Raw genomic sequence first — 12,743 nt, forward strand, 5'->3', positions numbered from 1 at the left:
CTTACCTGGGTCAGCACCTGCCCCCTTCGTGGCAGATCTCAGCTCCCATCATCCTCCATTGCAAAAGTCTGAGACAGGAAGGGCTCCCAGCTATTCATCGTCCTCTGCAGCGGCTTCCTTCTTAGGAAGGTCCATGCCCCTCCTTGCCATTGCCTTAACTGTAGATCCATTGCTTTCCCAAGACCAGGAACGTACATCTCACCCCACAGTCCCCTCCCTAAGCCTGCCACCATGATGGCTCTCCCTGGAAGCTGAGAGGGAGGCTGCTGAGGGGGCCCCATTTCCTATTGACGTCCTGGGTACTCCCACAAGCTCAGGTATGCACACACATGTGAACACAGACTCCACAGAAATCTACACACATACATACACATACACAAGAGAGAGAGAGAGAGAGAGAGAGAGAGAGAGAGAGAGAGAGAGAAAGAGAGAGATGCGCTCAGTTATACGCAATCCGTTGGCTTCTCTGAGCTACAGTTTCATGCTCTGAATGTTGAGGGCAGTGAAACCCATAGCAGGGATACTGTGAGGCACCTCAGACAGCCAATGTTCACTCTGCCCTGGCTACCACTGTGTGCCAGGAGTGGGTAACAGCCTTGGACTGGCAGCCTGGTAACACTTCGAGTCAGCCATGAAATCACCAGGCAGGAGGCAGCTCATGGGTGTCACTCTGCCTTCTAAGAGTGCCCAGCTTGTCTGGGGCTGTAACACTCAGAGGTCCTTTGGGCCAGCACCCAGTGGCCCCTGGGCAGATGGGCTTGAACTCACTGATGGGGTGAGGAGGAGGCAGGAAGCCTTGTGTTCTAGACACAGACTGAAGAGACTAAAGGTACAGGGTAAGTTGTGGTCCTGTGTCCCATGATGCTAGAAATCCTGTGGAATTTTCCATTACATTGTATCGTGATTTCTCCTGTGTGTGTTGAACTCCTGTGGTGGAATCAGAGCCCATGCTAAAAGGGACATGTGTGATCATGCAGGTCTGCTCTCCCATCAGTGGTCAAACTTGTCCAAGCCTACACACTGGACTACCAGCTGTCATGAGCAAGTTCTGTGTTCAAATCTTGGCCCTGATGTTTCTTAGCTGTGCACCCATAGGCAAACCACATAACCTCCCTGATCCTCAGCTTTGATTTGAAAAAAGGATACAAAATGCACACAGCTAAACCCCTCCAGGCTAGGCCACAGTCAGTCCAGAGTCCAATGTACAGTAGGGCCTTCATCAGCAGAAGCCCCTTCTGCTTGGAAAAGACAGGAGCCCACCGGAAGTCACTCTCTGACAAGATGTTAGCATACAAAAGATGGCATGATGGGACCCACATCTTTCTTATCCACCCTTTCTTCTCTCTCTCTTCCAGACTGTGACCATGGACATGGGCCAGCATCACCCCCAAACAGCCTCTTCTTCCCTGCTCTGCCCTCTGCCACCTCAGGAGGCCCAGGCTCGCCACCAGGGGAGTCCCGACACAGGCCAGCCTGGGAGACCCATGTGATGACGTGAAGACCACGGAGGCTGACAGCATCTTGGACCTGCACCCCTTTACTCAGGCAGTATCAGGGACCCCTGAGCTAGGATCAGACTGGACCAGTGAGGCTCCAGTGCAGGTACAGAGAGCCGCTGACTGAACACCACCCCTCTGGGCTGTGGAGACAAAGGCACACGGCCCTGTGGACAGACTCTCTCACAGGACCCTGCGCGCACATGTGTCTACGTGTGGACGGGGCCTCCAGCTTTCTTTGCACCCGGACAAGCCTGCCCAGCTATGGAGTGTCCCAGCTGTGCTATCCCAGAACACAGGACAGGGATGGAAGCAGGAACGACAGGCCTGCTCCCTTGAGTCAAGGCTCCCAGGTCAATGTCAGAGTGCGGAGAGGTGGACTAAGCTTGTGAACCTCTGTTTTCAGAGGCCCCATTCCAAGCTGGAAGTGACTGCTAGCCCCTGGGTGCACAGCTCCAAAGGACACTAGGCAGTTCTCTGTGTATTTTTAGCACGGGGGTCTCCCTGGGGACCTTCCTTTGGCTTCACCTTCATCCTGTTTTCTAAGAACATCCTGACTCAACTCACTGCCCACCCTTGCCTGGGCAACTCGAGAACACCATAGCTTCTCAGCTGATAGGACATCTGGGGGGTCCTTTATAGCGGGCCGTCATTCATGGCACCCCCAAAGTCTGAGGCCTGAGAACTGGGGCTGTGGGAAGAGGGTTCTGGTACATTCTCTTCGGCGGCGTTGACACTGCTGGAGTTGGTTCTTTCACGGTGATGGATACAGGTCCTGGGTAGGCATAGCGGGCTGCATGGGTGTGCGGGTAGCTGTTTACAAAGGTCTTCCTGACTCTCACCCGCTGCGTTCGAGTGGGGAAGGCATGTGTGGAGTTTCCGTGGTCTAAACTCTGGCCTGGTGCTGAGTCCTCTGAGTGGATTCCCCACTCAGGGCTCTGTGGCCCTGTGCCGCCCACCTATTCTGCCCACTCAGCCCATCTGCCATGTCGTCTTTCTCTCCCCGCTGGAGATGGAAGCTTTTCTGGTCTGTGTTGTTCTGCCCCACCCCTCCCCCACCACAGAATCCCTCCTGAGGGATACTGAGAACAGGTGGTATAGAGTGAACAGAAGGGAGTGCCTTGAGGTTATGGATTCATGTTTGCAAAGCCCTGTCCCCAGTGATCAGACTTGACACCAGAAGAAAAGCTGTCCCTAAGCAGAGAACTAGCAGAGGTAGCAGGATAGAGAAATTTAGCCAAGCATCCAGAATCGCCCTCTTCCTTGGTGGCCCTATTGGATGCACACCCTGGGGCCAAGCCTGCTTACAAAGCAGGAAGATTGATTGACAGGGGTCACACTTCAAGGGAGACTTACCATATGGCACCCTCAAGCCTTCTGCAGGGCCTGTTCTCAAACCCCATTGCAAAGCTCCCTCTACCTGTGTCAGGGGACCTGGGGCCCCACACAAAGCTGCTTCCATGTGAACATCTCTATCCTGGTGACATCTGTGTCTCTGTCTCGGCATTCATGCATCTTGGAGACATTTTACACACGTTCACTTATGTCCCAGGGCTCCGATATCTCTAAGGACCACTCTTATCAGGAGTTGCGTCCTCATCTAAGAAGCCCCCTCCAGAACCCATCCTTGTGGTCAGGGCTGCACTGAGACCTGCCCCAGCAACATACTAAACACCTAGAATTTAGTTCCTCCTTTCTCTTTAATCAGATCAGGACCTCTTTGGTCCATAAAACTCCAGTCTGTCACACACCTTTGTATCAAGAGAGGAAGTAAGAGAAGAGAGGGCCAGGGAAGGCTGAGCCACTGGGAACCAGAAGCGTCACTAGGCGCTGGAAGACACTCATCTGCTTCCGCTGTTTGCCAATAATGACCCAGTAGAGGCCAGAGAGGGAGATTTCTTCACAGGTCCAGGTTCCCCAGGGAAGTCAGAGGAAGGCATCTCTTTACAGGGAGCAACTGACTAGTCACCTAGCTCCCAGGGCTCTGTCCTGCTCTGTGAAGGATCACAGACTTAAAGAAACAAAAGTGTGGTGCCAACCTGCCTGTAATCCTGGCACTGTGGAGGCTGAGGCAGGAGGATAACAAGTTCGAGGACAGCCTGGGCTACATAGGATTTCTGAAGACCCATTTGTGATTAAGGACTTGATTGGTTCAGGGAGAGCCCCAGCCTTCTTGGCTCCTAAGTCACTCTTCCGCTTACGGTACCTGGGTCCCTTGAGCCCAGGTCTGGGTCAGGTGTCTCCTCTTCACTCTTGCTCCTTCCTCACCTCCACATCCACTGAGACCTGTGCCTCGGGTCAGGTTCCATCCTTCCCTGGCTTCCTCCCTTCCTCCCTTAGCAGGCCCTGGCTTGCCAGTAGCTTCTTAATGTGCAAACACTTAAATCCTGAGACAAAGAACTTCAGTGTCTTCCCTGAGGAAGCGTCTGAGGCTGGTCTGTTCCTTTACCCTGCGCTGAGCCGAAAGAAGAGAGGAGGCCGTGGAGTTAGATGCGTTTCCCCTTTAACTGCAGGCCCGTCCAGCACCTCACTCTGTACAGCCACACAGCTACCCACTCCACTAACATCAAATGGCTTCTGCCCCTGCCTCATGTTGCAGATCTTCAGGGCACAGGTTTTTAGAGGTGACAAGTCCATTCTAGCCTTGTCTGGAGACATCTCCTCTGTCTCCATCCCCAGAGCTAAGCCAGAAACTCCAAGGGGCCCCTTGGATTGCTCGGCCCATGTTCTCTCTTACTGGTCAGAGGGGGAGAATCGACCTGTCCAGTGCTCAGTCCCCTTGTTCTCTGTAGCATCTTGACTTCTTGGCCAATAGCAAAGCTAGATGGGTGTTGCTAGGTAGGTGGCTATATTCAGGATACTTAGGTCAGGAGGTGGGTAGAGTGCTTGTCTAATACCACAAAGCCATGAGTTCCATCTCCAATAACACACAAACCAGATATCATGGTGCATGCATAAGTTCCATACACAAGAGTTAGCGGCAGGGGCATCAGAAGTTCAAAGTCATCCTTGACTATATCGTGAGTTTGAGACCAGCTTGGGCTTCATAAGACCTTGTCTTGAAGAGGATTTTTTTGTAAATTTAGGAGACTTGCCGCCTCCCATCCCATGTTCACACACTGCATAGCTCCCCAAATATGCACAAATCCAGCCTCCCCTCATCTCCCATAGCCCTTGTCCCTAGCTGCACATGGTCACCTGAGGTGCACACATCAAGCAAGTGCCACACACTTAACCTGGGGTCATTGAGCTCCAGGCTGCAAAGTGGTTTTTACATCCTTTGTAATGGAGGATGAAAAGATAGTCTAAAGAGGAAAAATATGACTCAGGAAAATTCAGTGCAATTCAGATTTCCCATCGGTCCCGTATTATCCCCAGCAATGACAAAATTATTTGCAAGAGAGACCCTGGAACCCATAGAGTCAAACTATATTGTTGCTTGGTCAGGGGCCAACATGGCTGACTTACGAGACAGGGGGCTGTCTTACTGATGAATAAACCAACTAGAGTAGAAGGGGCCGGAGGCTGTGGGAAGCAGCCTACAGGTGCAAAAGCTGAGAAGGGACAGGCAGCGTCTTGGCCATGGCCAGGCGTTGTGTCTGCCAGCACCGTGAATCAAGCCCTTGAGGCTATTGTGAGCTATCAGATGTGTCAACTGTCACCCACAGACTGCCTGCACCCCACAACAGCTGTGAATGTGAGCAGCGCATGGAAAACATTAAGGGGTTTTGTTTTGTTTTGGTGTTGTTTGATGGCTTCCTTTTTAGGCATCAGAGGTGCAGGATGCCTGGCTAGCTGGACTTCAAGGCTGACTTGATCAGCCAGCAATGTTAGTACAGACACAGGCTGGCTTAAACAACACACACTCATTTCTCCCAGATCTGGGGTGTCTCTGCTGTGCCTTCTTGCCATCTCTTGTCTCTAGTGTCTTTTTTTTCTATGATTAATAAGAACACTGCATTTCTCCTTGCTTAGGGTCCTACCCCTCTGACCTCTTCAAAGATGCTTTCTGTGGGTGTGATGTTGAGGGCTTCCCCAGGAGATGCTGGGGAAAGACTCAGCATGAGCGTTGTGGGAAGTCACCCTTCAGTTCTGTACCAAGACCCTGGAGGTAACTGAGGCCGTGGGTTTCAATACCTGCAGGCCTCCCGTCTCTGGCTTTTTGTTCCCACACTGGCCCCCAGCTTGAATTCTCAAACAGACCCTTCCTGTCTGTCTTGCCGGTCTTCATTACACTGTCCACCCTTCTGGCAACTGGTCTTGTTGCCTCTATGTTGGCGTCTGTGACAAACTACCACACACCAAGAGGCTTTTCACTATCCTGTTGGTCCAAAGTCCAAAACAAAATGTCCATCCCATCGGAACTCGCCAGCATTTGTTTGCTGCCTCCTGACACGTGCTGGCACGTGATGAATTCAACACCCCTTGGCTTGTGGGAGCACCTCTCCAGCCTCTTCTTTTGTCCCCACTGGCCACACTGGTCTCCTTGCATCTCTACCTTTGTGTGGCTCTTCTATGTGGTCCCAGTCCTGATGAACCAGGACACTGTGTATGCATTACTTTTCTTGTGACTCTAACCAAATGCCTCAGAGAAGCAGCATAAGGGAGGAATTATTATATATTTTGACTCACAGTTTCAGAGGGTTCAGTCATCTGTGGCTGCCTGGCTCTGTGTTCCTGGGCCTGTCTTGAGGCAGACTGTGATCGTGGTGTGAAGGTGAGGAGGGGGAGCATGTTCATCATGGTGGATGAGGAGGGGGGTTCCTCATGGCAAATAGGAAGGGGAGAGTGAGAAAGAGCAATACAGGGAGGGGTCAGGGTAAAATGTCTCATGGCCATGTCCCCACCGGCCCACATCCTTCAGCTGGGACCCACCTCCTGCCCTTGAGTGTGGCATTGTGAATCCATCAAGGGCCTCATAGTAGATTACGTCAGAGGTATTGAACTGTCTTCAGAAACATCATCACAGACCTCACACCCAGAGGTGCCTCGCTGATCCCTTGAAAAATATCTTTTAATTCTGTCAAGTTGACAGTCAAGGTTACCTATCACATCCCGTTACTCAAGTGTGACCTCACCTGAAGTAATTAATACACCTGTGTGACCCTGCTTTGAATCAGGGCCCATCAGGAGGCCCCAGGACACGACTCACATTCTAGCACCCCCCAGTAACCCTCTTATGTGTGGAGGTGTCACCATGGCTCCCCCAGACAGATTTCCCAGAACCCCTGGGCTACTTCTCAGTCCTACTCAAGACGCCATGTCCTGTCCTTGAGTCCTGAAAGTCATAGACTTAGTATGTGCTTGGTAAAAATGGGCCATGTGGGCGCAGCAGTAAGCTCATTGGGATGAGGCCTAGAAAGATCTGTGTATAATAGATCTAGAAGAATGAAGATCTAGACCAAAGAGAGTGAATGTGTAATGTCTCTAATTAGGGAATTTAACAAGCTGGGAAAGGATTCTTTCCTAGTAGCCGTGTAGCTGGTACCATTTAGTAAACTGTTTGATTCTTGAAGAGAATCATTTATTCTCTAGGACAGCTTCCCTACCACAAAACAGCTGGACTTGGTAGCCCCAAAGATGGACACCAGGAAAGATAGCTGCAGGCATACTGGTAGGCTCAGGAGCAGGGAGAAGGTATGAAGTGCAGCCAGGAAAGTCAGGATATGTGGTGTAAGGTGTTGAGGAAAAAGAACCTGACCTTAACTGCCTTTTGGTCTCTTGCCTGTATGAGAAACTCAAAATCAAGTTTTAACCCAAATAGCCTCTGAGGTCCTAGCAGACCCCAAATTCGCTCTCCTCCTGAACCCTTAAAATGCTGCTGATACCAATGTGGTGACCAGTAGGACCTTGCTTGGGCCACCTCTTCATCTCTTGCCCATGTGCTGAGGAAGAATGAAAAAGGAGCCATCATGGACTTAGCCTAAGTGAAATCTGTAGAGTAATGCCCCTCTCCTGGGAGCTGGCAGCTTTTGTTCGTGGCTATGGGAAATTCACATATGGATTCCTAGATTTGAAAGTCTGATGGTTTAAATTAATACTTAGTTTTCTTTTCCATGACTTCAAAGGAAAATTCCCAGCCTGGCTATTTTCTTCATGTCTTAAAATGCCTTGACTTCTCTCCATCAGCCACTGCAGGTGCCAGGATAGGAGGAATGCTAGGTCCAGCATTGCAAGAGGGGACTCTGCCATGACAGGCCATGCCCAGGAAACAGCCCATCACAAAAATAGATGTCTGTGATATACAGAAGACTAGGGGGCCTCGCAGGGGCCATGAGTGCACATGACTGTGGGCAGTGGTCCATGCATGGAGGTGAAGCTGAGGTCTGAAGGAGGAGGAGGAGGCAGGAAGGTCAGACTGACCGAATTAGACATCTATTAATCTTGGCACTGTTGACCTTAGACCTAGTCACTTCTTGGGTTCCTGTTATAGCCCAGGCTAGCCTCGAACCCTTGATCTTCCTGTCCCTGGTGGAGAAACAGCCACTAAACAAAGTAATAGAACGTGACAGCTCTGTCCCTGATCTGGGTGTGGCCGATGGAAAAGTCTCCGCATCACGTCTCTAGGCAGATCCAGGGGAGCCGGCGGCCCAGAACTGGAGGAGCAGATAGAGGGGAAGTGGGCACTGTAAGAGACTGGAGCTTGGTGAGCACTTTGGAATTTGACACATGTGGCCACCAAGTGCCTCCTGGGATAAAAGCTGGGCCACTGGGACTCTGTTCCCTGAGGGTCAATGAACCCCATCCTCATTCTGCCCAGAGTGGAGCATTGGATTTATGGGTGTCTCTGCTGTACATGGGTTAGTCACCGGCCCTTCTCCTTAAAGCCTGCCCTTGTCTGCTTTGGTTTCTCCGTCATGCTCTCCCACCACCGCTCGTACAGAGCTCTGTTGTGTCCGCCATTGACCCGCAGACCCAGAGGGACACACTAGAAAGTCCCACCACAGATAGTCTGGCTGTCTGGCTGTGCCCCCTCCTCTGGACATTGTGCCTCACTCCACACGGGGGCCACTGGAGCACTGACATCAAGGACACACAGGAACGTGGAGACGAGTTGATGGAAGGACTCCCTCACACCCTACGTAATTCTCTAGAGAAATGGGCAAAATGCTGATTTGTTATCGAAGAGGTTGACATAAGCCAGGGGCCATAGAGACTCCCAGACTGAATCTGTAATGGGACCTAAAGTGTAGCAGAGAATGCATTAGCTCTCTCGGTAGGTGGGGTTTTTTCCGTTGAGACACAGAAAACAGCACCTTGGCCAGCTATAGAACTCTCTTGGGTGGGGGCGCTCAGATCTGTTTCTCCAACTCACACTTCTCTCTCTACTTCCTCTGGCTGACTGTGACCTCGCCAACAATCTCTGTGTCCTGGGCTCTGCAGGGGCATGCTTTGGATTTTCGTAGCTTTACAAAGCCCTTAACCCTCCATCTTTGCTGGTCCCATGTAGATGGCTGCTGCTGTCCATAAACAGCGGCTCCTTATCACCCTAGTCTCTGACATCTCGAAACCCAAGTGAACGCCTCATCTCATAGCGTACCTCTCAGGATACTCTGGGCACTTGCAGCTGAGACAGAGAGATGGTAGGTTTCTCCCACCCATTTAGATGCTGATGACCTGGGGACAACTGGATCTCCCAAGGAACAGCTTGAAACAGCTTCCAGGTACAAGGGGTTGGCAACCTAACAGAGGGAACTGAGAAATCTCCAGAAAGACCCTTCCCTGACCATCAAGGCCTTTGTAGAAGCAGGAAGCTTTCCTTCCTGTCCCACAGCCCCAAGGTCAAAGCCAAGGCCGTCACTGGGGACACACAAGTCTGGCTCCACAGGCAAGCAGCCTTGCTATGGCAGGCCAGACTCTGCAGCCCACTTTCCCACTCCAGATCTGTTGTTCCTACTTTCCTGACTTTTGGTCTTTCATGGCGGTCTGCTCTACAGACCTTTCTGTCGCATGTCCCAACAGGTGGACAGCTCTCCAAGTCACCAACTTGAGGAAAATCCCTCGTTGTAAAAAATGGCTTTCTTTGTAAATTACTCTGTTGTCTTTTTCTAAACAAAGTATATATACCTATAAATGCTATATATATTATATATGTGTATATATATAAAGACTAATTCTTGTACAGCCCTCTGAGGACCTCAGGCCCACACTGTTTTCTCCATGTCTGTCTGTAATGACTGTTGCAGAATGAGCTGATGTATGACCTAGGCTTCCCATTTCCTTCTGGACCACTGTCTCTTCCTCTTTCTAGATCTGTGTTATTCTCTGTCTCTTTCACTTGTTGCCAACATGTTTCTGGGAAAGAATATTTGATTTAGATGCCATCCAAGAAAACAAGCAGAATGGGTGTATGGGTAAATGGATGGATGAATGGATGGATGGGTTTGGTGGATGGATGGACGGACGGATGGATAAATGGATGGATGGATGGATGGATGGGTAGGTGAGTGGGTGGATAGATAGATAGATGGGTAGGTGAGTGGGTGGATGGATGAATGGATGGATGGACGGATGGACAGCTTAGTAGATGAGTAGATGGATGGGTGAATGGTTAGATTGATGGATGTGTGGATGGGTGAGTGGGTGGATGAATGGGTAGGCAAATGGGTAGATGGGTAGGTGGATGGATGGATGGATGGATAGATAGAGGATGTATGAATGGGTTGATGTTGAATTGATGTTGGATGAAAGGGTGGGTGGATAGGCAGGTAGGTAGATAGCTGGATGGATAGGTGGATAGACTGATGGATTGGCAGACGGGTGGGTGGATGGTCCACTGTGTATATTTGTACAGATCATTTATAAAGTTTTCTACACTTCTCAAAAAAGTATTTCTAACCTGGGCTGTTGGACAGTCTGTGAGCTTGTGAGCCGGCAAGCCTGTTGTTTCTTGTGTTTAGTGCAATGTTTAGTGAGAATCCAATGTCTGAGTTATTTATGCCAATAAAGAATTTGAGAATTATTGCATCAACTGCTGTCACTACGGGTCTGAATTCTGCTGTTGTCTGTTGTGTCAAAGGAAGCCTGCGGGGTTGATGATGGTTGATAGCTCCCAGGCTGATACTGCGAAACAAAACTAACCCTACACCTTACAGCAATGAGAATTTATTGTCATGCACCTGGGCTGCGAGTCTAGGTTGGGCTCCTCTGAGAGGCTCTTTCGGGGCTTCTGGTCATGTTCAAGGTCAGACTGAAAGTCATTCCATATGTGTTCATATGGACATGAGAGCCAGACCAGAAAACACAAAAGTACACGCAGACTGTTGCCTCTAACCACAGCCACCAACACTCCACTGGCCAGCATTGGTCCGACAACCCAGCCTTTCACAGAGGGGTTGCAAAGTCCACCACAGCACAGGCTGGCAACGTCCACATGGGGAGCCACAAATATGCTTCTCTGGAAAGATGTATGTGGTGTGGACATAGCAATTCCCATGGCCACACTCATAGATGTGGCAGAAAGACCAGATATTGACACAGAATGTCTGCATGTCTTAGTCTTTCTCCACCCTATTTTTTGAGGCAGGATCTCTCACTGGACCTGGAAGTTTGCCCATCCAGCTAGTGTGGTCAGCCAGCTTGTCCTGGGATCCCAATCATCACTCCAGCCTCGAGACTGCAGTCTTTAGTCACTGCTTTTGAGCTATGCTAGGTAGGACCAGAGCTACGTGCAATTCAGGGAATCCTATTCCCCTCTCAGCAGGCAGGACTTCCAGAGCCTCTACGACCTGCTTGGCAGACGCTAAGGTTTTTCCATTCTGAACAAAGCACCAACTATTGTTCCCAAGCATGTGAGACTTTTCTTTGGCTCTTTCATATGCTACCGTCTGCCCTGGCCTTGGGAATGTCCTCAATCCCTGTTAGCATTTTGCTGAGGACACTGGGCAACTTCTGCAAACCATCTTCATAGATCCACTAGCCAAGAAGCTGGTCACCAGATACTAAATAGCCACTGTGTGCCGTCCATTCATACCTAACCCCTTCAATGACATTCTGAAGCTGGACAATCACTTGCTATCCTGGGACCAAGTCCTACTGAATAGCAGTGCTTCAGATCAGGATGGGGCTATTCTCAACTTACAACTGAGGAAGTTAAGGTACAAGGGCATTTAAGCTGTTGTGGCCAAGCCATGTTTGGGCCCCTAGAACTCTGGTTCCAACCAGTTCTGAGTCCTAAGCCTGTGGCTCATAGGGCAGCAATGAATTCCACCCCTAGGAAACGTGTGGGTGATTGTGGGGGAACTTCCCAGGAAACACCCTCTCTGAGACTACCTGGCCATACCCCTGTGAGTTCCAGTCACCAAGCCTTTTGCCATGGATGGTTGCTCCCCTTTGATGGCCATAGAACTGTGCAAAGCCCAGAGAGGTGGAGGGACTTGACGAAGATCACACAGGACTCCCATTTCAGTGTTCAGTATTCTTTCTCCTAAAACCCAAGCTGTGGTCAGACTCAGAACCTGCAGTAAGGAGGGACACACATGGGCCACGAGAGAAGGCCTGCGTCTCAGCAGGACCCTGAGTGCTCCCTGGCCACCTGGCCCGGCATGCTAGTGTTGTGAGGGAGAGAGAAGGTATCAGAAATGACAGTACGTGTACCACCCTGGTGTCCGTGGGCTCAGGACCACCTGACCATGGAGTGGAGGACAGCCTCCTTGGCTCATTCTCTCAGTCAGGAGAATTCTCCAGCTCTGCATTACTCCATGCGTGTCATCCGTGTGTTAGCCATGACCACATAGAGCCATAGGATACCTTCATCAAAGAAATCAAATAATGTCAGCTCTCCAGAAGCAGAGGCAGGTGGAGCTCTATGAGTCTCATACCAGCCTGGATTGCATAGTTCAGACCCTCTCTCAAAGACAAAATCAAATAGAGTAAATATGTAAAATAATAAAATAATAATTTGTTGATAATTTTTGTACTGATTACATTTTGGCTCAAGCACTTGGCTCAATCATACTGGGTTAAAGCATATTGCCGTAATTTATTTATCTTTTTAATTTTTTTCCATGTAGGCTCTCTCACTCTGTAACCCACACCAGCCTTCTGGAACTCTATAGCCCAGGCTGGCCTCAAACTCTGCGCTCTCCTGCCTTAGTCTCCAGAGAGCCATCATCACAGGTGGGCTGCTCACCTGACTCCGCCTCAATTAGCTTCCCCTGCTTTACCCCTTTGGAAGTGTCTGGATGTGTCTGTGACTAGCAGAGCATAAAGAGTCGACCTCACTCTGCTGGAGGCTCCGATTAGAAC

At 50.3% G+C, this 12,743-nt stretch overlaps 1 protein-coding gene across 2 annotated transcripts in view; it reads left to right on the plus strand.

Moving 5' to 3' along the window:
* Ksr2 (kinase suppressor of ras 2) overlaps nt 1–9,929 on the plus strand; it is a 357,526-nt gene extending 347,597 nt beyond the window's left edge. For both annotated transcript variants that reach the window (XM_041648056.1, XM_041648057.1), the window contains exon 20: nt 1,356–9,929. In XM_041648056.1, the coding sequence (XP_041503990.1) occupies nt 1,356–1,362 (7 nt within the window). In that variant the 3' untranslated portion in view covers nt 1,363–9,929. The remainder of the gene's footprint in view (nt 1–1,355) is intronic.
* Nucleotides 9,930–12,743: the final 2,814 nt, after the last annotated feature.

Source organism: Microtus oregoni, unplaced genomic scaffold (assembly GCF_018167655.1).
Source record: "Microtus oregoni isolate MIOR12 unplaced genomic scaffold, Mior012 000003F_ref0000135, whole genome shotgun sequence".
Classification (NCBI taxonomy): Eukaryota; Metazoa; Chordata; class Mammalia; order Rodentia; family Cricetidae; genus Microtus; species Microtus oregoni.